Source organism: Balaenoptera ricei, chromosome 3 (genome assembly GCF_028023285.1).
Source record: "Balaenoptera ricei isolate mBalRic1 chromosome 3, mBalRic1.hap2, whole genome shotgun sequence".
Classification (NCBI taxonomy): Eukaryota; Metazoa; Chordata; class Mammalia; order Artiodactyla; family Balaenopteridae; genus Balaenoptera; species Balaenoptera ricei.
Genome location: NC_082641.1, coordinates 64360671 through 64388595, shown reverse-complemented (window position 1 = coordinate 64388595; position 27925 = coordinate 64360671). Strand labels below are relative to the sequence as shown.

Genomic DNA, 27925 nt, shown 5'->3' with positions numbered 1-27925 from the left:
TGGGCCAGCATATCTCCTCAAATGATGAGTCTAATTTCTTCCTTATGACCCCCCTGTGGTGTATGTAATTGGATTCGGTTGTTTCTTATGTATTTATATGTAACATTTGTTGGTGCATTTCACTTTTTTTTTTTTTTTTTAATTATTAGCACCTTTAATTATCATTTATTTATTTATTTAATTTTTTTTTTGGCTGTGTTGGGTCTTCGTTTCTGTGCGAGGGCTTTCTCTAGTTGCGGCAAGCGGGGGCCACTCTTCATCACGGTGCGCGGGCCTCTCACTATCGCGGCCTCTCTTGTTGCGGAGCACAGGCTCCAGACGCGCAGGCTCAGTAATTGTGGCTCACGGGCCTAGTTGCCCAGCGGCATGTGGGATCTTCCCAGACCAGGGCTCAAACCCGTGTCCCCCTGCATCGGCAGGCAGATTCTCAACCACTGCGCCACCAGGGAAGCCCCTCACTTTTTTTTTTTAAGGCAGAGAGAAAATTTAAAATCTTTATCACCCAGCACACCAAGGAAATAGGGATATCAGTTAGAGAAAAAATTTAGAGTTATTTTTTGTCCTTCCTTCTGCTTCCCTACTTGCTGGTCAGTTCCACCCATATCCTGAGCACCTGCTATGTGCCAGGCACTGCTAGGTCCTAAATAAAAGGGGGAAGATTTACACATGTAAATCTCTTGCTCATGCAAGCTTTTAGAGATATTCAATTTTTCACCACCACCACACAATGTAAAAAGAAACTGAATCCTCAAAGTAATCCAAAAATTTGCTGCCAGATACTAGTCATTTTGCGTAACTGTTTCCTTAATAAGGTATAGGAAAAATGCCTTTCCAAAGCTTTCTAGACAATCGAGTTGTGGCTTTAAAAGAAATATTATGCAGCCACATTAGGAAAACAGGCATATTCTCAAAATGTTAAACATAGAATCATCATATGACCCAACAGTTCCACTCTTTGGTATATAATCAAGAGAAATGAAAACATGATTACATAAAAACTTGTACACAAATGTTCATAGCAGCATCATTCATAGTAGCCAAAAAGTGGAAACATCCCAAATGTCCATCAGCTGATAAATGGATAAACAAAATGTGCTATATCCATGCAATGCACTATTATTCCACAATAAAAGGAATGAAGTACTGATATATGCTACAACATGAATAAGCTTTGAAAACAGTATACTGAGTGAAAATTTAAAAAGCCACACACTGAAGGCCATTTGATTCCATTTATATGAAATGAAATGTCCAGGATAGGCAAATCTGTAGAGACAGAAAGTAGATTATTGGTTGCCTGGGAGTGGGGAATGACTGATAATAGGTACAGGGTTTCTTTTGGGGGTGATGGAAATGTTCTAAAAGTAGATAATGATGACAAAAAGTACTCCATGAACATATAAAAAATCACTGAGTTGTACACATTAAAAGGGTGAATTGTGTGGTATGTGATTTCTATCAAAATAAAGAGGTTTTTTAAAGTCTTTGGAACCAAAAATCAAATAAAGAAGTTTTACTGCAATGCTGCAGCTTTGGCAGCATCTTTAGAAAATCCAAAATTGCCTGCATGATATAAGATGTTGTAAACTGTCTTCAGTCCATGAAGTTGTCTAACACTTCATGGCAGAATAATTTTTTATGGTCCTGCTATCATATTCTCCACAGTGATTAAAACTTTCTTCTCTTCATAAAGCTTCAGTTCTCTCCCCACCACTCACATACTTGGTGTAGCAAAGACTTACCAACCTGGCTTCTAATACCTGTTCTGGCACCTATTAACTTTGCGGCTTTAGGCTTTTTTAACTTTGAGCCTTGCTGAACCTCAACTTTCTTATCTACTGAATGGGATTAATAATGACAACTTCTTAAGGTGATTTTGAGAGTTAATTAATATTTTATATGTTAAATTTCTGGCACACAGAAGGTACCCTACAGATATCAGGTCCTACTTCCCCAGTCCTTGCTATTTTTAGCAAAATTACATAATTTTGTAGCTTATTGAAAATATTAATATTAATGAGATCACAATGGACAGGCTCATGATCTTATTTTCACCTTAACGTATCACTTTGTTCTTCCTTCCCTCAATCTTGAGACAGAAAAATCCCCTGCTTTTAAAATCAATTCCTTCCCCCGCCTCCACTGTTTTATTCTAGACTCCGTTTTTTTTCCTGTCCTCAGGACCTTGCTCTATTATACTGCCCTTTAGTATTTTAAACCTCACCACAGATTACTTTTCTTCTCCTCTCAATTTTCCTGGAGCTTTCTTGTGTTAAATAACCTTAATGTAAGCCTCAATAGTATTTATAGTGGCCTGTCACTTCTGTGTTTTGCTCATGCTTTTACCTCCTTCAAGACTCAGCTGAGGGATCAGACTCCAAAGAGAATTCTTCCTGTCACCCCAGCCAGATGATGCACAACCTCTGTGCCCATCCAGCATCCTCCGTACATCCCCATTGCATGTCCTTTTCACTTTTATGGCAACTGCTGAGCTATTTCTTTGCCTGCCATCACAATCTTTTTGGTACAGGAAGTGCATTTTTTTCTAAATCTCTATTTCCAGCACCTAGCATATCTCCTAGCAGAGTAGGGGTTCCAGAATTTTCATGGAATAAATGGTCTGTAGTCAGTTTATAAAAACAGAATCATCCCCATAACAACACTTTGTAACCTGCCTTTTCCCCACTCAATATGTTAAAAGATTAATTTCTATAAATATTTTTAGTGGCCACATAGTATTCAATTATGAGAATGAAGCATATTTGAATCAATTTTTAATAGTTAGAAATCACATTTTTAAAGACTGAGTATTAAAGGTCTTAAAGTGAACATATTTCTGAATTCTGGTTAAGATGTGATTCTAGCCTAGGGCTTTTGTCTTTAACTGTTTTCCCAACAGTCCTCAGGGAAATTGGGGCAGAATTCTATCTGCCATCCTCTTTACATCAGGCACAATGGAAAGGATAATGTTTATATAATACCCCAGGGTAATCAAATGAGGCAGCTCAAGGCCAGAAAACACTGGTCTGAGGGCTCTGCCTAAACTAGGCCACACCATCTCTGAGGCCTGAGGGAACCAGAATCTAACACCTTTGTAGCCCAAGGCCACCAGTTGAAAGCCTATTGTCTGAATAAGAAGTGCAGCTCAGGCTCCAAAGTCAGGCTGCTGGAATTCAAATCCTAGGTCCACCATTTCCTAGCTGTGTGACTATTGGCAACCTAATCCCTCAACCTCAATATCCTCATCTTTAAAAAGGGATAATAGTACCTACATAGGACTGCTGGCAACATTAAATGGTATGATGAGTATAAAGCACTGCCTGACCCTACTACTTGTCAGAGCAAGTAGGCACTCAATTAATGTTAGATATTTTCTTTGTAATACACCTATCCATCAGGTAAAAAGCAGCCTCCCTTGAACAGGGCTTTTAAGGAAAGGAATGGAAGTATCACTGGAGTGCCTACTATGTGCATTATCTCTTTTAATCTTCATGCCAACCCTCTGAGGGAATTCAAGATTCTAGGTAAGAAGCAAAATATCAAGCATGGCCACATACTTCTTGATGTAGAATATGTGTGCTACCACATACCAACTGTCCTTTGTGAGGGAATCCAATCTGGATCGGATTGAGATAATTATAGAAAGAAAATTTATCGATGAAATAAGTAACAATACTGAGTGCTTGCCACATGGTATTTATTGTGTTAGTTTCTAGGATTTGTGCTGTGAAGAGGCTGATGAACTCAACCATTGGCTCAATTTTTTTGCGAATTTTCTGCCCATCTAGGGTCAAGTGTTTCTTGTGCAACATTTCTATACCACTAAGTAGCAATACTGTGCTGAAGCATTTCCTCCGTGTCTTTGTTATAACTAAAATCTGAAACAAATCCTTAATCTGTTCTTTGTTTTCCTTTTTAGACTCACTGCAAAAGGGCAAAGAAGTAGTCTTTACCTTAATCCCTTGAATCATTCTCAAGACATTGTTCCACGTTCTTCACAAAAAGATTGTCTCCTTTCTTTGAAGTCCACACCAACCATGTATACCACCTTCTAAATCATTTTGCTGTAATCCCCCTACTTCTAGAATACCTCTTCCGGTTTTCCTGTATGTCAGTTCCTAAATCACTGATTTACATCCTACCTTAACTCCTGTCAGCAGTCCTGACTTAAACATCCTCAGTTACTAAAACCATCTTGACTCTTTCAAAGTCATTGTAAACTTTGTTTATTAACTAGACTGTCTTCTCCCCCCAACTCCAAATCTGTTTCTTCTAATTCAGTTCTCCCCTTGAATGGCCTGGTCCATCCTAGTCACTGCAACTGCCCTGATACCTTTGGGGATCCCTTGGCTCCTTTAGCTTCACCCTAGCCTCCGTGTCTTTTTCCAGCTTTGAATCAAAATACATTCTTTGTGCTATCTTAACTCCTTGAGAGATGACAAAGAGCCAAGTAAGTCAAATAGATATCAAGAAGGTGAGAAAGGAGGCAGCAAAGAGAATGAATAGTCCCCATTAGCTCTTAACTAATCATTGTTAGAACTACTAGTTCAAAGGCAATTATATTATTTTTTAAAAGCATCAGTCTAAGAACTTGACATTGAATTGTAATTTCTGTTGTGTCTAATTACTCTGAAAGCCAATTCTGCATGTTTCTTCATTTATAAAGGGAATTGCAAACTCTCACCAAAATAACAGTTTTGGAAGTTGGGAGAGACTGAGCTAGTCAATATAAACAATAAATTAATTGACTTTTCCCCTTTGGGATTTTTAATTACAAAAGTAATAACATGCTCATTTTTTGATAATTCATTTATTTCTATATTGTTTGAAACATGAGAATCCTTTCCCCACACCCCAAAGGTAACCACATATTAACAGTTTGAATATCATTCCAAACTACAGTCACTCAAACATATCACTCTTTTTTCCAACATTTTATCATGAAGACTTTAAAGCCTATAGAAAGAATTTTACAGTAAACACCTGTATACCCACAACATAGATTCTATCACATAGATTATTTTATACTATGCTTGTTTTATCATCCATCCAACCATCCATCAGTCTTAATATTTTTATGCTTTTCCAAGTAAACTGCAGACATTAGTATATTTTCCCCTAAATAATTCATTATATATCTCATTAACTAGAGTTTAATATTACTTTACTGTTTTTTTCTTTTGAAATAAATATTATGTACAATGAAATGTACAAGTCTTACATGTACATTTGCTATATTTTAACAAATATATGCACCTATGTAACCCCATATCAAAGATATAGGACATTACTGTCACTCCCAGAAAGCTGCCTCAGGCCCCTTCCCAGTGAATCTTTACCCCATCCCTCCGGAAACAACTACTGTTGTGATTTTTTTTCCACCACAGATATCATGCAGTTTCACAAGTGGTTCTGTTTTTGATTCATTGTAGACCATACATACACAAATGTGGGTTGAATTTATTGGCCATGGGCCATACTGATGTTAAATGCTTTTTATTGAAAGGTTTCATATTTATGATGATTTTAATTTTATAATTACTGCCTCCTAGTCAGATTATTTGACTAGTATGAATGGGGTTTATAGAAATTATGTGTAATTCTTTCTTGTAATCTCAGGGAACCTCCACAGGGAGCTCATTTTCTTGCCAAAAGTCTGGATGGTGCCTTAAAACTTATTGAACAACCAGAATTAACAAATACAGTGGACATGGTCTGGATAGTGGGAGGCAGTTCTGTTTATAAGGTAAGTAACGTGATCTGTGACTATAAGGAAATAGTCTACCCTCTTTCTTTCAGCTTCCCTGCCATCTCAACTTTAAAAAATTAAGCCATGAGCAAAGGAAGCACATTATTTCTCCTGGAAGTTAGACATATTGCCAATTTGCACTATTCATTTTTTGATACTATCATACAAACTAAATGAAAATTTTAAAGTAAGTTTTTAGGTCTGTACCAGTCTATTTTCAATTCAAAATAGTTGATGTTTCCAATTTTAAAAACATTCTAAATCCTTCCTGAGAATTGTACTTGCACTGCATTGTCTTCTCCTCCCTGGATGTGCCTAGATACATTAAGCTATCGTCTTTTCCTCAAGGATAAATATTATGTCCCTTACTGAGGAAAGGCTGTGGCTCTCCATTGAGATACACTGACTAGATGTATGTGAACTTGTTCAAAGCACAAGACTTTCCCTCAACAATTTTCATATAAAGTGAGGGTAGGGGGAAAGTGTCACATGATTTCGTATCATAAGGGAAGACACTGTGTTAAATAGAAAATATTCCTTTTTCTTGATACCAGATGACTTCCAGCTTTAAAAATTTTTGAGGATAATAAATAGAATATTATAACTCTTTTATAACACTGAGGAAAGATTACATTTATGGAGAGGAAATATCAGCCCCTACCCTTTGTGGCTTGTCGTAATATATGAACACTGAAATTATTTTGGAAAGAAGTATACCAGGATCCTAGGTGGCATTATTAAAACTCTGTTTCTTGGGTTCCTGTTTCTACAATCTTTAACGTTCTCCATTTGTAATAGGGGGAAAATGGACATTTTCCTTTGATCTTTTCAGCCAAAAATGAATTTCTAAGAAATTAAGTTGTTTATTTTGCTGAGTGCCAATCACATTTTGAATGATTCAATACCATAGTCACTTGAAAATGTATTCTTTAAACAATATAAGTACTTAAATACAGTTATATAATTTAATATATCTGTACTTATATAAATAATAAAGAAGTAGAATCTGTAGGTTTTTGCATTATCCGCGTCACATCACACTGACTTACAGAACATTCGGGACTACCAGCCTGTTTTTGTAAATAAGGTTTCAATGGAACACAACCATGCCCATTGGTTTAGTGTTGTTTATGGCTGCTTTTGCCTACAAAGGTAAGAAACCATATGGCCCACAAAGCCTAAAATGTTTACCATCTGACCCTGTACAGAAAAGGTGGGCCAGGATTATTTGGCCTGAGGCAACCCAGCACTGGAGCCTACAGGCCCTTTGGTGGGGCTAATGGCGGACTCTGGGAGGGCTCACACCAAGGAGTACTTCCCAGAACTTCTGCTGACACTGTCCTTGTCCCCGTGATGAGCCCCAGCCACCCTCCACCTCTGCAGGAGTACTCCAGCACTAGTAGGCGTGTGGCTGACAGGGTCTTCGTGCTCCAGCCGGGAGTCAGGCCTGAGTCTCTGAGGTGGGACAGCCAAGATCGACATTGGTCTACCAGAGACCTCCCAGCCCCATGTAATATCAAATGGCGATAGCTCTCCCAGAGGTCTCCATCTCAACACTAAGACTCAGCTCCACTCAACAACCAACAAGCTACAGTGCAGGACACCCTATGCCAAACAACTAGCAAAACAGGAACAACACCACCCATTAGCAGAGAGGCTGCCTAAAATCATAATAAGTGCACAGACACCACAAAACACACCACTGGACGTGGTCCTGCCCACTCGAAAGACAAGATCCAGCCTCATCCACTAGAACACAGGCACCAGTCCCCTCCACCAGGAAGCCTCCACAACCCACTGAACCAACCTTACCCACTGGGGGCAGACACCAAAAACACTGGGAACTATAAGCCTGCAGCCTGCGAAAAGGAGACCCCAAACACAGTAAGTTAAGCAAAATGAGAAGACAGAGAAACACACAGCAGATGAAGGAGCAAGGTAAAAACCCACCAGACCAAACAAATGAAGAGGAAATAGGTAGTCTACCTGAAACAGAATTCAGAGTAATGACAGTAAAGATGATCCAAAATCCTGGAAATAGAATGGAAAAAATACAAGAAACGTTTAACAAGGACCTAGAAGAATTAAAGAGCAAACAAATAATGATGAACAACACAATAATTGAAATTAAAAATTCTCTAGAAGGAATCAATAGCAGAATAACTGAGCAGAAGAACAGATAAATGACCCAGAAGATAAAGTAGTGGAAATAACTATCTCAGAGCAGAATAAAGAAAAAAGAATGAAAAGAATTGACAGTCTCACAGACCTCTGGGACAACATTAAATGCACCAACATTCAAATTATAGGGGTCCCAGAAGAATAAGAAAAAGAAAGCGTCTGAGAAAATATCTGAAGAGATTATAGCTGAAAACTTCCCTAACATGGGAAAGGAAATAGTCAATCAAGTCCAGGAAGTGCAGAGAGTCCCATACAAGATAAATCCAAGGAGAAACATGCCAAGACACATATTAATCAAACTATCAAAAATTAAATACAATGAAAAAATATTAAAAGCAGCAAGGGAAAAGCAACAAATAACATACAAGGGAATCCCCATAAGGTTAACAGCTGATCTTTCAGCAGGAACTGCAAGCCAGAAGGGAGTGGCAGGACATATTTAAAGTGATGAAAGGGAAAAACCTACAACCAAGATTACTCTACCCAGCAAGGATCTCATTCAGATTCAAAACCTTTCAAAAAGGAGAAATTAAAACCTTTACAGACAAAAGTTTAGAGAATTCAGCACCACCAAACCAGCTTTACAACAAATGCTAAAGGAACTTCTCTAGGCAGGAAACACAAGAGAAGGAAAAGACCTACAAAAACAAACCAAAAAAAGTTAAGTAAATGATAATAGGAACATACATATCAACAACTACCTTAAATGTAAATGGATTAAATGCTCCAACCAAAAGACAGACTGGCTGAATAGAAGCAAAAACAAGACCTGTATATATGCTGTCTACAAGAGACCCACTTCAGACCTAGGGACACATACAGAATGATAGTGAGGGGATGGAAAAAGATATTACATGCAAATGGAAATCAAAAGAAAGCTGGAGTAGCAATTCTCATATCAGATAAAATAGACTTTAAAATAAAGACTATTAAAGAGACAAAGAAGGACACTACATAATGATCAAGGGATCAATCAATGAAGAAGTTATAACAATTTTAAATATTTATGCACCCAACATACGAGCACCTCAATATATAAGGCAAATGCTAACAGCCATAAAAGGGGAAATCAACAGTAACACAGTAACAGTAGGGGACTTTAACACCCCACTTTCACCAATGGACAGATCATCCAAAATGAAAATAAATAAGGAAACACAAGCTTTAAGTGATACATTAAACAAGATGGACTTAATTGATATTTATAGGACATTTCATGCAAAAACAACAGAATACACTTTCTTCTCAAGTGCTCATGGAACATTCTCCAGATAAGATCATATCTTGGGTCACAAATCAAGCCTTGGTAAATTTAAGAAAATTGCAACTGTATCAAGTATCTTTTCCGATGACAACAGTATGAGACTAGATATCAATTACAGGAAAAAATCTGTAAAAAATACAAATACTTGGAGGCTAAACAATACACTACTAAATAACCAAAAGATCACAGAAGAAATCAAAGAGGAAATCAAAACATACCTAGAAACAAATGACAATGAAAACACGATGACCCAAAACCTATGGGATGCAGCAAAAGCAGTTCTAAGAGGGTAGTTTACTGCAATACATTTCTACCTCAAGAAACGAGAAACATCTCAAATAAACAACCTAACCTTACACATAAAGCAATTAGAGAAAGAAAAACAAACAAAAAAAAACCCCGAAAGTTAGCAGAAGGAAAGAAATCATAAAGAGCAAATCAGAAATAAATGAAGGGCTTCCCTGGTGGCGCAGTGGTTGAGAATCTGCCTGCCAATGCAGGGGACACGGGTTCGAGCCCTGGTCTGGGAAGATCCCACGTGCTGCGGAGCAGCTGGGCCCGTGAGCCACAATTACTGAGCCTGCGCGTCTGGAGCCTGTGCTCCACAACAAGAGAGGCCGTGATAGTGAGAGGCCCGCGCACCATGATGAAGAGTGGCCCCCGCTCGCCACAACTAGAGAAAGCCCTTGCACAGAAACGAAGAGCCAACACAGCCATAAATAAATAAATAAACACATACTTTAAAAAAAAAAAAGACTACATTCTTTAAAAAAAAAAGAAATAAATGAAAAAGAAATGAAGGAAACGATAGCAAAGATCAATAAAACTAAAATCTGGTTCTTTGAGAAGATAAACAAAATTGATAAACCATTAGCCAGACTTATCAAGAAAAAAAGGGAGAAGACTCAAATCAACAGAATTAGAAATGAAAAAGTAGAAGTAACAATGGATACTGCAGAAATACAAAGGATCATGAGAGATTACTACAAGCAACTATATGCCAATAAAATGGCCAACCTGGAAGAAATGGACAAATTCTTAGAAAAGTACAACCTTCCAAGACTGAACCAGGAAGAAATAGAAAATATAAACAGACCAATCACAAGCACTGAAATTGAAACTGTGATTAAAAATCTTCCAACAAACAAAAGCCCAGGACCCGATGGCTTCACAAGTGAATTCTATCAAACATTTAGAGAAGAGTTAACACCTATCCTTCTCAAACTCTTCCAAAATATAGCAGAGGGAGAAACACTCCCAAACTCATTCTATGAGGCCACCATCACTCTGATACCAAAACAAGACAAAGATGTCACAAAAAAAGAAAACTACAGGCTGATATCACTGATAAACATAGATGCAAAAATCCTCAACAAATACTAGCAAACAGAATCCAACAGCACATTAAAAGGATCATACACCATGGTCAAGTGGAGTTTATCCGAGGAATGCAAGGATTCTTCAATATACACAGATCAATCAATGTGATAAGCCATATTAACTAACTGAAGGAGAAAAACCATATGATCATCTCAACAGATGCAGAAAAAGCTTTTGACAAAATTGAACACCCATTTATGATAAAATAACCCTCCAGAAAATAGGCATCGAGGGAACTTACCTCAACATAATAAAGGCCATATATGACAGACCCACAGCCAACATCGTTCTCAATGGTGAAAAACCGAAACCGTTTCCTCTAAGACCAGGAACAAGACAAGGTTGCCCACTCTCACCACTATTATTCAACATAGTTTTGGAAGTTTTGGCCACAGCAATCAGAGAAGAAAAAGAAATGAAAGGAATCCAAATCGGAAAAGAAATAAAACTGTCACTGTTTGCAGATGATAAGATACTATACATAGAGAATCCTAAAGATGCTGCCAGAAAACTACTAGAGCTAATCAATGAATTCGGTAAAGTAGCAGGATACAAAATTAATGCACAGAATTCTCTTGCATTCCTATACACTAATGATGAAAAATCTGAAAGAAAAATTAAGGAAACACTGCCATTTACCATTGCAACAAAAAGAATAAAATACCTAGGAATAAACCTACCTAAGGAGACAAAAAACCTGTATGCAGAAAACTATAAGGTGCTGATGAAAGAAATTAAAGACGATACAAACAGATGGAGAGATATACCATGCTCTTGGATTGGAAGAATCAACACTGTGAAAATGACTGTACTACACAAAGCAATCTACAGATTCAGTGCAATCCCTATCAAACTACCAATGGCATTTTTCACAGAACTAGAACAAAAAATTTCACAATTTGTATGGAAACACAAAAGACCCCGAATAACCAAAGCAATCTTGAGAAAGAAAAACAGAGCTGGAGGAATCAGGCTCCCTGACTTCAGACTATACTACAGAGCTACAGTAATCAAGACAGTATGGTACTGGCACAAAAACAGAAATATAGATCAGTGGAACAGGATAGAAAGCCCAGCAATAAACCCACACACATATGGCCACCTTATCTTTGATAAAGGAGGCAAGAATATACAATGGAGAAAAGACAGCCTTTTCAGTAAGTGGTGCTGGGAAAACTGGACAGCTACATGTAAAAGAATGAAATTAGAACACTCCCTAACACCATACACAAAAATAAACTCAAAATGGATTAAAGACCTAAATGTAAGGCCAGACACTGTAAAATTCTTAGAGGAAAACATAGGCAGAACACTCTATGACATAAGTCACAGCAAGACCCTTTTTGACACAGCTCCTAGAGAAATGGAAATAAAACCAAAAATAAACAAATGGGACCTAATGAAACTTAAAAGCTTTGCACAGCAAAGGAAACCATAAACAAGATGAAAAGACAACCCCCAGAATGGGAGAAAATACTTGCAAATGAAGCAACTGACAAAGGATTAATCTCCAAAATATACAAGCAGCCCGTGCAGCTCAATATCAAAAAAGCAAACAACCCAGTCCAAAAATGGGCAGAAGACCTAAATAGACATTTCTCCAAAGATATACAGATTGTGAACAAACACATGAAAGGATGCTCAACATCACTAATCATTAGAGAAATGCAAATCAAAACTACAGTGAGGTATCACCTCACACCAGTCAGAATGGCCATCATCATAAAATCTACAAACAATAAATGCTAGAGAAGGTATGGCGAAAACGGAACCCTCTTGCAGTATTGGTGGGAATGTAAATTGATACAGCCACTATGGAGAACAGTATGGAGGTTCCTTAAAAAAACTAAAAATAGAACTACGATATGACCCAGCAATCCCACTACTGGGCATAGACCCTGAGAAAACCATAATTCAAAAGGAGTCATGTACCACAATGTTCATTGCAGCTCTATTTACAATAGCCAGGACATGGAAGCAACCTAGGTGTCCATCAACAGATGAATGGATAAAGAAGATGTGGCACATGTATACATTGGAATATTACTCAACCATAAAAAGAAACGAAATTGAGTTATTTGTAGTGAGGTGGATGGACCCAGTGACTGTCATACAGAGTGATGTAAGTCAGAAAGAGAAAAACAAATACCATATGCTAACACATATATATGGAATTGAAAAAAAAAAAAAAGGTTCTTAAGAACCATGGGGCAGGACAGGAATAAAGACGCAGACATAGGGAATGGACTTGAGTACACGGGGAAGGGAAAGGGTAAACTGGGATGAAGTGAGAGAGTGGCATGGACATATATACACTACCAAATGTAAAACAGATAGCTAGTGGGAAGCAGCCACATAGCACAGGGAGATCAGCTGGGTGCTTTGTGTCCACCTAGAGCGGTGGGAAAGGGAGGGTGAGAGGAAGATGCAAGAGGGAGGAGATACGGGGGTATATATATGTATAGCTAATTCACTTTGTTATACAGCAGAAACTAACACACCATTGTAAAGCAATTATACTCCAATAAAGATGTTAAAAAAAGAAAAAGAAAGAAAAGTTGGGCCATATATCATTAACTTTGATACAGATCTTCTTTGATACAGATCTTTACTAATCTGTGATTAGTCCCTTCAATTTTTCTAATTTTTGGTACAGTAAGAATTGGTAGGATACTGATTTGATTGGGGCAAGAGAATAAATGATTTAATGTAAGCCATAGTATTGAAAATAAAAAGTAAAATTTGTTCTATGCCCTTTGTATGGAATTTTAAGGATTACACACAGTTGAATTTATATGTGTATGTGTTTTTGTTTTGTTTCAAAAGCTATTTCAAAATCAAGAGTTATTGCTTTCTTAGAGTTGCAGTTGGGACTCCTGACTTTGTATTAGAATTTTAAGATATTTGTTCCAGGGTAGTTTTTTTTCTGTATAAACTATCAATAGTACTATAGGCAGTAATAGAAAAGTCATTAACAATATAATGCCAAATGCAATCATTAGCAACAAGAGACAGAATAAATTACCTACTAGCATTGTAACTATCTGCTGAGAAATTGAGGCATTAATTTTATGTATATGTACTAAGTATGCCCTTGGGATTTTCATTAGTCAAGGTCTCATGAATTTACTATCCTATCCATACAGACATATGTAAATTTTTTCTATGGAGGGTAACTAGATAATTTGGGGTTTTTAATTCTTAAACAACAACCAAAGATAAAAGACAAAATTGAATGCTTAAAATGAAAAAAAGAGTTCATATAAGCAAACTAGATCCCAGAGTATGTTTGAACTCACCCTTGTAATTATTGATAAATGATTAGGGCCATTCCCAACTAAGTCATACTTCACAGGGTCCCAAACTAAAGAATAGGATAATTAAATAGCATGCTTTGGAGGTAACAAGATATGTAGCATGTCTCTAATATCTAGTACAAACTTCAGTATATGTAATTAAAGCAAAAATACTAGAGTTTCTTTAACTTTTGACACAGATAAATAAGGAAATTGATGCCTTTTGTTTTATTTCAAAGGAAGCCATGAACAAGCCAGGCCATCTTAGACTATTTGTGACAAGGATCATGCAGGAATTTGAAAGTGACACATTTTTTCCAGAAATTGATTTGGAAAAATATAAACTTATCCCAGAGTAAGTAAAATGTTATTAATTAGTCTGAAGCACCTTTGGCTTTCCTGCTTAAGAATTATAGAAAAGAGAATGTCTCTTCAGATTGAATTCGAAGTAGCAGTGTGTTTTATAGACAAAAACTATAGGAATTTTTGGATATCTGCTTTAACAGACTTGGGAATGTTCAGGTTTTAATGACTTCACTGAAATCTAGAGAATAGGCATTAGTGCATTCTGTAAGATCAGTGCTTATTTAGCATCAGACTTTGTCTTAGGCATTGGGGATACAGTGTTTACCAAGACAGATGATGTCACTATTCTCCAGGAGATTACATTGTTTATAGTAGAGGAGGATGGTGGCAAATAATAGATAAACATCCAAAGAGTTGCTGTGTGGTAAATTGAAATACTGTGATGTGGTAGATACTGTGTAGTCTGAGAAGTCCTCTCTGAAGAGTGATGTCTACACCAGATCTAAGAAGCCAGCCACACAAAGGGCTGAGGAGAGCATTCCGGAAACCAGAAGTAGCTAGCGCAGAGACCTGAGGGCAGAAAGAAGCCTGGCGTGTTCCCTGAACCTGAAAGCCATGGTGGGCATTGTGAGCGAGGGGGAGACCAAGAGGGATCAGACCCAGGACAGGTTTAGAGGGTTCTGAATAGAGAGTGATACTCTTCTGTTTATGGGCAATGGGCTGGAGGGGACATGAGTGAAGCAGGGAGACCAGTTACAGTAGTTCAGGTGAAAGATGAAGGAACTAACTTAGTGGTGGAGGTGGAAGAAGATGTTACACTTGATTTACTCTGTAGTTTACTTTGATTTTAGCATGAAACTGTCTGCTTTTGAAAACATTTTAGTTTAAAAGTGCTTTTCAGCTGTTGGCTGTGCAGAGTAGAAGATTAATTATATCAACACTTTTAGACTAGCTCTTAACACATTCTTTCAAACACTCTCAGTTGAAAACAGTCATTCCTTGAGTGCAAGTTTGATTTTGGAAATACCTTGTAAAAGCAGCATTCAGAGCCAAGTCTGAATAAATGGATGGCCAAGCTTTAGAATAAAGTATATTACTTTACAGAGTAATATAGGTAATGGTCTCAAATCAAATGAAGTTTGTGACTGATTTTCTTGGGCTCTTAACTAGGTCTAAAGAAAACTGGAAATTCTAAGAACTCTAAAAAGTTTCTAAACAGCTAAAGTACAGGCTTTTGCTTATAGTCTCCAAAGGTGACTACTTAGAAAAATCACATTGATTTCATATATATATATATTTTTTTTTTTTAATCAGCTGTGTTTCTTTGTCCCACCTTATTTTCTCTTGTACTGCTTAGATTGCTGATTCTCACATTATGTGCATATTGATCTCTGCTATCCCTCATTTCTTACCTTTCTTTTCGCTACTAACAAAAAGAATAGATTACTGTGTGAATCAGCTTCATATTAAATACCTTTGTAAACCCTGTCACTCTCGATTAGACCTCTTTCCAAAGTTATGACCCTTCAAGATCCTTGATAACTTAAAGCAAATACAATTCTGGCTCTTTGAATCTTAGAAAAGAAAATATTAACATCTCCTGAGAAATGATTCACACATCTCAACATTCACCCATTCGAAGTATATAATTCAATGGTTTTAGTATATTCAGAGTTGTGCAGCCATCACCACAATCTTAAGTTCAGAACATTTTCACCATCCAAAAAGAACCCCTGTACACATTAGCAGTCGCTCTCCATTCCCTTCCCCTGCTGGCACTAGGAACCACTAAATCTATTTTCTATCTCTATAGATATGCCTATTCTGGATATTTCATGTTAACAGAATCATATAATATGAAGTCCTTCCTGGAATTGGCTTCTTTCATAGAATTGGCTTCTTTCACTTAGCATACTGTTTTCAAGGTCATCCATGTTGTAATATGTATCAGTACTTCATGCCAAAAAGAATTCCATTGTATAGATTTACTACATTTTATTTATCCATTCACCAATTAGTAGACATTTGATTTATTTCCACTTTTTGGTTAATGTAATGCTGTTTTGAACATTCATGTACAAGTTTTTGTGGGGATGTATATTTTCATTCCTCTTGGGTATAATCTGGGAGAAGAATCACTGGGTCATATAGTTTAACATTTTGAGGAACTGCTGAACTTTTGATAACGTGACTGTACCATTTTACAGTCCCACCAGCAACATACGAAGGTTCCAGTTTCTCTATATCCTTGCCAACACTTGTTATTGTCTGCCTTTTTGGTTATAGCTATCCTAGTAGGGATGAGGTGGTATCTCATTGTGGCTTTGATTTGCATTTCCCTAATGACTAATGATGTTGAACATCTTTTCAGGTGCTTATTGGAGATTTATATACTGTATCTTGTTTGGAAAAATATCAATTCACATCCTTTGCCCATTTTTAAAATTTGGTTATTTATCTTTCTATTACTGAGTTTTAAGAGTTCTTTGAATATTCTGGATACAAGTCCTTTATCAGATATATGAGTTGAAAGTATTTTCTCCTATTATCTGAATTGTCTTTTCACTTTCCTAATTGACTTTCACTTTTCCTAATCATTTGCCGCACAAAGGTTTTTAATTTTTATGTAGTCCAATTTTTCTATTTTTTTCTTTTGTCGATTGTCCTTTTGGTTACATACCTAAGAAACCATTACCTAATCCAAGCTCACAGAGATTTTTTCCTGTGTTTTCTTCTAAGAGTTTTATAGTTTTAACTCTTAATTTAAGTCTATGATCTGTTTAATTTATATATGCTATAAGGAAGAGGTCCAAGTTCATTCTTTGGTAAGCAGCACACCAGTTGTCCTAGCACTATTTGTTGAAAAGACTATTCTTTTCCCCGACTGAATTGTCTTAGCACCTCTGTGGAAAATCTGTTGACTATAAATGTGAGGGTTTATTTCTGGACACTCGGTTCTATTACACTGATCTACATGTGTATCTTTATGCCAGAACCACACTGTCTTGATTACTGCAGCCGTGTAATAACTTTTGCGATCAGGAAGTACTAGTCTTCCAACTTTGTTGTTCTTTGTTGTTTTGACTACTCTATGTTCCTTGCATTTCCACATGAATTTTATGATCAGCTTGTCAATTTCTGCCAAAAAGCAAGCTAGGATTTTGATAGAGATTGCACTGTATCTGTAGATTACTTTGGAGAGTATTGCCATCACATCAGTATTAACTGCCAAATCATGAACATTTGATGTCTTTTCAACTTATTTGGATCTTCCTTAATTTCTTTCAGCAATGTTTTGTAGCTTTCAGTGTACAAACCTTGCACTTCACTGTTAAATTTATTCTTAAATATTTTGTTCTTTTTGATACTATTGTAAATCAAATTGTTTCTTAATTTTATTTTCAGATTGTTCATTGCTAATATATAGAAATACAATAGATTTTTGTTTATTGAGCTTGTATCCTGCAACCTCACTGAACTCATTTATTCTGATTGTAAATGGATTCCTTCAGATTTTCTAGATACCAAATATATCATTTGCAAATAGAGATAGTTTTACTTCTTCCTTTCTAATCTGGATGCTTTTTATTTCTTTTTCTTGCCTAATTGTCCTGGCTAGAACCTCCAGTATGATGTTCAATAGAAATGGCAAGAGCAGACATCCTTGTCTTGTTCCTGATCTTAGAGAGAAAGCATCCATTAAATACGATGTTAGCTGTGGGTCTTTCATACATGCCCTTTATCACACTGAGGAAGAGCTCTTCTATTTCTAATTCATTGAGTGTTTTTATCATGAAGGGATATTGGGTTTTGTCAAATACTTTTTTTTGAGTCTCTTGAGATAATCATGTGGTTTTTGTCGTTAATAAGACAAAATATATAATAAATACTTAATACGCTATCAATATGGTATATTACATCAGTTGATTTTTCTGTTAAACCCATCTGGCATTTTTGAGATAAATCCCACTTGGTAGTAATGTATAATCCTTTTTATATGTTGCTGAATTCCATTTGCTAATATTTTGTTGAGGATTTTTACATTTATATTCATAAGGATATCGGTATATTGGTCCGTAGGTTTTTTTTGGTAACGTCTTCATCTAGTTTTGCTATCAGGATAGTGCTAGCCTCACAGAATGAGTTGGGAAGTGCTCTCTCCTCTTCTACATTTTAGAAGAGTTTGTGAAGGACTGGTATTAATTCTTCTTTAAATGTCTGAGAAATTTTTAATGGTGAATAGACTGAGATAGGAAATTGCTATCCAAAGCCAAAATTCAAAGAAATTGCTCCAAAATGGACATTCTAAACAAGGCTATGGAAGAAAACAAAAAGTCCTTTCTTCCACTGCAGTACATCATGGTCATCTGTACTTTCAAGCCTGTAGCAACGTAGTAACAGCCTCTTTAACATGGGATGGAGGGAATCCCCTAAGGGATAAGGGAGATATGAAGTAGTATAAATCTTTCATGAAATAGAGAAAAAGGAAACCTCTGAAGCAAAGAGAATACACTTTGTCCCTGGACATCTGTAACATTGCTCAATTCTGGAGCTTTCTTTCCAAATCTCTGTACATTGGGCAACTTAGAATTGCTCCCTACTGTCCAGAAATGAGTTCTGATCATTCTTTACTACCCTTCATTCTTTCCCCACAGCTACCCACTTTGTTTAGACTTCCATTATCCCTATCCTAGGCCTCTTGTGGTTATATAGGTTTCAGTTCAAACACAGTATCTTTTATTAACACCAAACTTCCTGGTAATAAAAGCACCAGTATAATGAAATAAAAATGAAAGAGGACTACTGTGAAGCAAGAAGAGAATAAATTAAAATGTAGATGAAGCCACAAGTAGTAGAAGTCTAAAAGCAGAATATTAACGAAGTAAGATGGTTTTACTTTGTGTCTCCCTTTTCTCCCAGTGGGTCATTGTCAATGCAATCATTTTTTTTTTTTTTTTTTTTTTAATCATTTTTTTTGACAGCACCATGCCAGCCTGTCCATTAAGGCTCTGCCCTTATTCATCTTGCCTGGAAGAAGTCTTTCTATCTCAGACTATTTCACACTAGGCTCCAACCAAACCGTCAGAGCAAAATATTTTATAGCAGAAGTTTTCCCACTTAATGAGCCCCAAACAGACTTTTTCTAGTTAACAACCTTTCATGTGACCATGTAGTCAAATAGGATTAAAGACCAGAAGAGGCCTTTGAGGCAGTAATTGGCTCCAGAGCTAGGACAGATAGATGCCCCTCACCAGTAGACACTTGAATTAGGATTTAGATGGGCTGACGTTTCCTCTTCCGTTCCCATTATTTCTTGACTGTCCAACAGGATCCTGGCATATTTGTCCATATTATTTGTGGATCCCTCTCCTCCTGAGCCTGTGCTTCCTACAGAGTCATTATTTTTAGTTACGATTTGGTTCTTATAGATACCTGTTCCAGGAACTCTGTTTACCTCTATTTTAGACCTTCCATCAGATCATCTCTGCATTATTCTCATGATCCTTTGTCAGTTCAGATCTTATGATTATTTGTATTCATTTGCTTCTTTAATGCTTGAAGATTCTAGAAGAGACCATCTATCTGGGTGGTTCATAATAAATAGGTGGTATTTCCAAATCCTGTTAGACTTAAACTTGGAGTTCAAAGGTTGCTCTTAGACAGTTTGTTCTTCAGAAAAGTTTGGAATTATGATTATGAGGTAGTTATCATTATTAAAATAGACTGAATATGTGAATATTGTGGAAAGTAAAATTAATCTTAAGCAGAATTAAATTTTCGTTTCACAGAGAAAATAAACATTATTACCATGACTAGTGACCATATCTAGCCCATAGCATAGTTATTTCTAAATCATTATTATTCATGGTTTTAGAAATAGCTTTGACTTAATGCTTTGCTTTTATCTTGTTAACTGACAGTCTTGATACTCTTGAGAATTTTACACACACACACAAATGTAAATGTTGCTTTTGGTGACTCATCTAAGAAAGTAAAATTGTGGTTTAAAGTTGGCCTAGTAAAATCATTTCTTTAAACAAAGAAAAAACTATATTGCTACTAAAACAGTAGAACAGAAACAGCTTAGGAAATGGTTAGTAAATAGAAACATACCTTCTTCCTCTGAAATATATTCTCCTTTTTTTTTCTTACATATTATTATGCTATTGTTATTTCAGGTTTCTAGTTATATTTTTTTTCAAAATGGCATAATCTCTAATTGGTCAACAAAAGGTTAATTCCGATTATTACTCAGCATTCTGTCGGGTATCATAAGAGATTTAAATTTGTTTTCTATGTTATCTCTGCCTACAGTGAGGTTAGAAAATAGTTAGGGGGACAAAACAAACTAATATCATTAATGGGTAACATTTGTAGAGCACTTAATATATCAGGCACAGTGCTAAATTCTCTATAAGGATGAAGACTTTTTATTGATAGCTAAGTGTCACACAGCAGAACCAGATTCAAACACAAGCCTGACTAAAGCAAGTCTTCCTGACCCCTCACCTCGAGCACAGTGGATACAGCCAGCACAAACCTACAGAAGTGCACCAAGATTAGGGTTGTGGACAAGAGTGGTCAGAACAGCCTTCAGTGGAAGACCCTGGTTTGGGGTTTTTTTTGTGGGGGGGGGGGGTGTTCAGTGAAAAATAATTTTTTTGTTGTCATAAGAACACAGCATGAGATCTACTCTCAACAAATGCTTAAGTGTTTACACTGTTGTAATCTATAGGCCCAGCGTTACACAGATCTCCAGAACTTGCTCATCTTGCTGAAACTTTATATACCCTTTGAACAGCTACTCCCTGTTTCCTCCTTCCCTCAACCCCTGTGAACTACCCTTCTACTCTCTGTTTCTATGAATTTGACCATTGTAGATTTCTCATATAAGTAGAATCATGCAGTATTTGTCCTTCTGTGACTGACTTATTCCACTTAGCATAATGTCCTCCAAGTTCATCCATGTTGCTGCATATGGCAGGACTTCCTTGTTTTTTGAAGGCTGAATAATATTCTATTGTATGTATACATATTTTCTTTATATATCCATCTGTCACTGTAGTTTCCATATCTTGGCTATTGTGGATAACGCTGCAGTAAACATGGAAGTGCAAATATCCCTTCAAGAGATAAGTGTTGGCGAGGATGTGGAGAAATTGGCACTCTTGGACATTGTTGGTAGGAATGTAAAATGATGCAGCCACTATGAAAAACAGTACGATGTTTCTTCAAAATACTAACAATAGAACTACCATATGATCCAGCAATCCCACTTCTAAGTATATACCCAAAGGAGGGCCTGGGGTTTGACTTAGAAGCTGAAGGAAACACACACCTAAGTGAGTGTTAGGGAGTAGAAAAGATCAGATAAACAGTGATTCTAGTAAAGTATATGAAATAAGCCACACAGTGGGGAATTAGAGCAGTGTGGTGTCCACTGATTAAACAGAAATCAAGAATCCCCATGCACCACACACAACTTCAGTTCCACTCTAACAGCTAAAGGTTGTGTTTTATTTTTTCTTTGCTCACACAAGAGATTTGATACCAAATGTAAGACTTACAAAAAGTTCTTAAGAAATTTCATAGTAGCTGGGTGACAGAGTGGGAACATAAAATAGAAACTGCTAACGGTGGTTAGTTTGGGGGAGAAAAATTAGGAGTTAGAAGGAAAGGAAGAAGAATTATACTTTTTATTTTCTAACTTTCTGTAGTTTGAAATTTTTCTTACTATTTGCATGTGTAGTGTATTTGCATAATATTTAATTATACATCTTTTTCTTTTACAGATATCCAGGTGTTCCTTCTGATGTCCAGGAGGAGAAAGGCATTAAGTACAAATTTGAAGTATATGAAAAGAACAATTAATGTGAAAGTGTTTTCTGATCTATTTCAAGCCTCCTCCTCCCCCCCCAAAAATTATGTATTTTTTGTTGTAGAGACTTTTGTTGACTTTAGATCTATGGATAATTATTTCTAAGCAAAGCACTTTTATTCCCCATTAATCTTAACTAGACTGTATCAGATACCATTTGTGAAACATTTCTTGCTGTAACTTCCTGAATGCCCATCAAGAGTCAAGAATAGGTGACCAGCACCTGCCTAGGGTAGAATATCTACCAAGACAGCCCAAAGTGGGAGAGTGCCCTGGTAGCATGAGTTGAAACCAGAGCCTATAGAGCTAGGAGCTAGGCAGGTGGGTCCAAAGGTCAGAAATGGATTATAAACAGAAGAGCTAGCATTCAGTTACTTAAATTAGATCAAAAGAGGGACTGTGAATTACTTTATATCACACTTCTGAAAAAAATTCTCTTCACTCAGACCAGGAGCCAATAAGTTGAAATCCACAGGGATAGTAAAGAGGCAGGTACGAGACTACCTTTTCGGTGGTTAAAGGAGAAGGTTTGAGACCTTAAAAAACTTTGTTTCTGATCTTCAGTGAGACTGCATGGGATGTTACAATGATACAACAAGAACTGGCTGCTCTTTACAGAAAAGAATAATCTAATATCAAACATAATGGCTAAAATTAAAAATTCAAAGAGGTAATAAATTGAGAATGAATATTGCTAGAAACCAAAATTAGTAAGTTAGAAACTAAACTTCACAGAATTAAAAAATGAAAATTAAAACATGTTTTACCCATCACGTTAGCAAAGATTTAGATTAAATATCCAAAAAAAATAGCATTTTCTGCCTTATAAATTGGTACAACCTTTTTAGAGTGTAAGTTAGCAATATCAATTAAAATTCAAAATGTTCTGGGTTTGGACCCAGAACTTCCACTTCTAGAAATTAATCCTGAACAAAGAAATGGACCCAAGAGTATTTGTTGCAACTTTTTTTTTCAAACTTAGAAACAGCCCAAATGTTGATTAATAAGAAATAACTAACCAATATGTCTATAAAATGTAACATCTGCAGCAGTTAAAAAGAATGAAGTACTGACAGGAAAATGCCAAAAATTGCTAAATAAAAGAAGCAAATTGTGTATAATACTCAAAATGTTTAATAAATGTTCATGTGTGGGAAAAAGCATGCTGCAAACTGTTGACAGTATCAAACTGGGAGTGTTATTTTCTGCGTTAGGTATGTCTGTTGTGATTAGATTTTTTGTAGCATTATGTACTTATTTTCATGAAAAATTACCTAAAATGATAAATTGAGCCCTTTATGCTTAGCAGTAAAATTAGGTTACAGAACATCAGGAAGAAAAAATGTCCGAAAATCTTCCATAGAGGGAAAAAAACAGATCACACAGAAGAATAGGAATCAATACTGACTAAGACTTACAAACCACAAGAAGAGAGTGGTGCTCTCTGTAAGGAACATAACCAGAAAACTATTAGTATCCAGAATTTATAGATATCAGATTTTGATAAGAAAAAGAAACAAGCCATTTAGAGGAGAGGAAACTCAAGGGGCCAAAAATATATAAAAAGTTGTACCTTCCCACTAGTAATTGGGGAAATGCAAATTAAAACTACAGTGAGGGCTTCCCTGGCGGCGCAGTGGTTAAGAACCTGCTTGCCAATGCAGGGGACATGGGTTCAAGCCCTGGTCCAGGAAGATCCCACATGCTGCAGAGCAACTAAGCCCATGCGCCACAACTGCTGAGCCCGCATGCCACAACTACTGAAACCTGCATGCCTAGAGCCCATGCTCCGCAACAAGAGAAGCTACCGCAATGAGAAGCCCATGCACCGCAACAAAGAGTAGATCCCGCTAGCCACAACTAGAGAAAGCCCGCGTGCAGCAACGAAGACCCAATGCAGCCAAAAACAGATAAATAAAATAAATAAATTTTTAAAACATAAGTAAAACTACATCAAGGTACCGTCCATACGCATCAGATGTGGCATTCTCCCCAATACTTAACACTGTCAGACTGTTAAAATGTTGGCAATATTTATTAAGGAGGAAGATGCACATACCCTTTGACCCAGCAGTTCCACTCAATACCAAGAGAAAACCTCCTACATAAATCTTGAGAAGTTTGTAGAAGAACGTTGCAGCCTTGTTTGTAACAGTGAAAAACAAAACAACCTGCAAGTCCAGTGACAAGAAAATGAGTACATTACTGTCTTATATTGGGTTTCCCCCAGAGCAGATCCTGAGACTAGAATTTGAATGAAGCAGTTTATTTGATAGATGACACCAGAAAGCACCAATTGGTATGCAGAAAAGTAAGACCGGGAAGGTAAGAAGGCCAGTTCAAGGTCAGTGAGCAGATTCCCATTGGGTAACAAACTCAATAGTGCTGAGATATCTGGGAAATGGAGGGGAGGAAATCTGGAGTATTTATCCCCAACTCGTTGATTTGGGGCTGCTCCCAGGTTTGTCAGCTCCCTGACCTGTGTATGGCTGAACACACTCCAGCTGCTTGAGTCCCAGGTGTTTGCAAGAAGAGGCTGCTGGCATGCATAGGAACAGCGAATGCTAAACACTTAAAGCAATTCCATATGTTTATGATTGTGTATGTAAGATTTTCATACTTTTTAATATAGTAAAAAGTATAAAGCCACACATAGTTTGTTTGAAATATTTTACAATTTTAAAATATACAGAATCAGGAAAATCAATTAGAAGTTCAGGAGAGGAATGATGGTAATTCAGACTAGAGGATTGGGTGTAGTAAAAATATTTGATTTAGGATAGATTTAAAAGTTGGAGGTAGGGACTTCCCTGGTGACACAGTGGTTAAGAATCCACCTGCCAATGCAGGGGACATGGGTTCGATCCCTGGTCCAGGAAGATCCCACATGCTATGGAACAGCTAAGCCCATGCACCACAACTACTGAGCCTGCACCCTAGATCCTGCGTGCCACAACTACTGAAGCCCACGTGCCTAGAGCCCGTGCTCTGCAACAAGAGAAGCCACCACGATGAGAAGCCCATGCACTGCAACAAAGAGTATCCTCCGCTTGTCACAACTAGAGAAAGCCTGCACACAGCAACAAAGACCCAGTGCAGCCAAAAATAAATAAAATTTTTTTTAAAAGTTGGAGGTAACGGGATTTTCTGGTGGAGTTTGATTTTGGCTTTGGACCCACTGAATTTGAGATACCTTTAAGGAAAGAAGAAAGGAAGGAGAGAGGGAATAAAAAAACCCCAAAAAACTGAAATAATAGAACCATGCCTTCAAAATTGAGAGAAGTTATTTTCAACTGATAAATCTATATTCAGCCAAATAATCAGGGGTGATGCACACCTGAACAGTTGATCTGATAAATGAGTTGGCTACTAAGTCCTAACAGGCAGGACAAAGGGATGATTCATGTCCTGGGAGGGGCAAAGTGGGCCACAGTGTGAGAGTTCATCACACTACTCAGAACGGTGTGAGGTTTAAAACCTTAATTATTTCTGGAATTTTCCATTTAATATTTCAGACTATGGTTGACCTTGGGTAACTAAAACTGCAGAAAGAGAAACCTTGGATAAGGGAGTGCTGTTGTACATTGACATTTCTGTTAAACCTCTTTATCCTTGGGACAAAAAAAAGAGCAAATCACGTTGTGTGCTATTTCAAATAACTCTGCAGTCAATAGTAAAAGTAAATAAATGTGAAATGTGTTTATTGGAAGACAAATTTTAGGTGTCTTCTACCTCCTGGCCCCAGGGCCATAGGACACACAGAAGACAAACACTTGAAGGAATAGAGGGTTAATCTGCAAGGAGACGTGATGATACTGGACTCAGGAAAAACTGGAGAGAGCAGAGATTTTCTGCTCCATCTACCAGCCAGAATCATTTGGGAAACGGACCCTGAATGAGACTGCCCCTTTTTCAGCCTCTGCTCACAGCCCCCTTCAAAAGGCCAAAGTTTGCCCACAGGTTGGTTTTGCACTGCCAGTCCTCTTTGAGAGGTGAATTAGCATAACTCAAACCTGGCATTTCCCACCCCCACCAACAGCATTTTATTATGAACTCTTTCAAGCACACAGAAAAGTTGAGAGAATTTACCCATCACCTGGATTCTATCATTGTTAACACTTTGCTATCTCTGCTTTATCACATTTTCAGCCAAACATCCATCTATACATCTTATATTTTGATGCATCTCAAAAGTAAATTGTAGGTATCAGTATGCTTCATTCATAGATTCTTCAGCTTGTATATCATTAACTATATTTCAATATTTGTTACTCTATTTTGGCAAAATTTATATAGCAAAATGCAGATCTTAAGTGGAGCATTCTATAAGTTTTAACAAAAGCATATGACTGTGTGACACAAACCTCTGTCCCTCACCCCAGAAAATTCCCTCTTATCCCTTCCTAGTCAATCCCCACCCCCCAGAGGCAACCACTATTCTGGGCTTTTTTTCTCATAGATTAGTTCTTCCTGTTCCTGAACTTCACAGTATGCACTCTTTTGGTCTGGCTTATTTCACTCAGCAAAATTTATTTGAGATTCACCCATGTTGTTGCATGTATCACTGGTTTGTTCCTTTTCATTACTGAATAGTCTTCCATTGTATGGCTGTACCACAGTTTGTTCATTCTCCTGTTGATGGACATGAGGGTTTTTTTGTTTGTTTGTTTGTTTGTTTTTTTTTGGCTGTGTTGGGTCTTCGTTGCTGTGTGCAGTCTTTCTCTAGTGGCGAGCGGGGGCTGCTCTTCGTTGCGGTGCACGGGTTTCTCATTGCGGTGGCTTCTCTTGTGGAGCACAGGCTCTAGGCAGGCGGGCTTCAGTAGTTGTGGCACACGGGTTCTAGAGCGCAGGCTCAGTAGTTGTGGCACACGGGTTCTAGAGCGCAGGCTCAGTAGTTGTGGCACACGGGTTCTAGAGCGCAGGCTCAGTAGTTGTGGCACACGGGTTCTAGAGTGCAGGCTCAGTAGTTGTGGCACACGGGTTCTAGAGTGCAGGCTCAGTAGTTGTGGTGCATGGGCTTAGTTGCTCCACAGCATGTGGGATCTTCCTGGCCCAGGGATCGAATGCGTGTCTCCTGCATTGGCAGGCGTATTCTTAACCACTGCACCACCAGGGAAATCCCCAGGAGGGCTCTTTTAAGGTGGGATTTGAGCCTGGTATTGAAGGGTCTAGAGAGGTGATGAGTGACAGTCAGGCAGAAGGCAGAGGTATGCTCCAGGCAGAGGGAAAGCCATGAAGAAACCTCATCTCCAGATGTTGGGCTGCACCCTGCAGGCCCACAAGCCTTGTAGTTACCCAGCCTCAAGACTGGAGAAAGAGACAGAGACACCACCAGTTTATTGGATAGGAGAATCTTACATATCTGAAGCAAAGTCCTACAGTGACATCCCACCATGTGCAGCAGACGGCAGGCAGGACCTGGCAGCAGTCTTTCACTACTCCGGGGAGAAGGAGGCTACCACCTATAGGGGGCATTGATGTCAGGTGGCCTCATCAGTTACCCAGTTACTGATCAAGCCCTATAATTAAGAAGGCTGGATAGTCATGTGAGTGAAGCGGGGAATGGTTGAGTAGGGGATGTACAGAGAGCAAGAGAACAACCATCTCAATTGGCCTGACCATACGCCAGATTCCAGAAGCCGGGACAAGGCCTTACCAAGGAAGGTAGGCCCTGCCTCCACCCAGTGCCAAGTGCCTACTCCACCTTCCCTGTCTCAATCTGTTCTTTTTCAAAACTATAGCTAATTCAGGTCTTTATTTTCTCTCACTTAGACAGTTGGAGGAACCTAAATTGGTGGTTTTTCCATATCTGCTCTCCTTCCCCAACAATCTCTCATAAACATGGCCACCAAGACCAGCTTTCTGAACTG

At 37.6% G+C, this 27925-nt stretch overlaps 1 protein-coding gene across 5 annotated transcripts in view; it reads left to right on the top strand.

Moving 5' to 3' along the window:
• DHFR (dihydrofolate reductase) overlaps positions 1 to 24628 on the top strand; it is a 29982-nt gene extending 5354 nt beyond the window's left edge. For 4 of the 5 annotated variants that reach the window (XM_059916669.1, XM_059916668.1, XM_059916672.1 and 1 more), the window contains 4 exons: positions 3920 to 4039; positions 5620 to 5746; positions 14110 to 14225; positions 21970 to 24628. In XM_059916669.1, the coding sequence (XP_059772652.1) occupies positions 3920 to 4039; positions 5620 to 5746; positions 14110 to 14225; positions 21970 to 22048 (442 nt within the window). In that variant the 3' untranslated portion in view covers positions 22049 to 24628. The remainder of the gene's footprint in view (positions 1 to 3919; positions 4040 to 5619; positions 5747 to 14109; positions 14226 to 21969) is intronic. The other variant, XM_059916671.1, reaches the window with a different exon arrangement.
• Positions 24629 to 27925: the final 3297 nt, after the last annotated feature.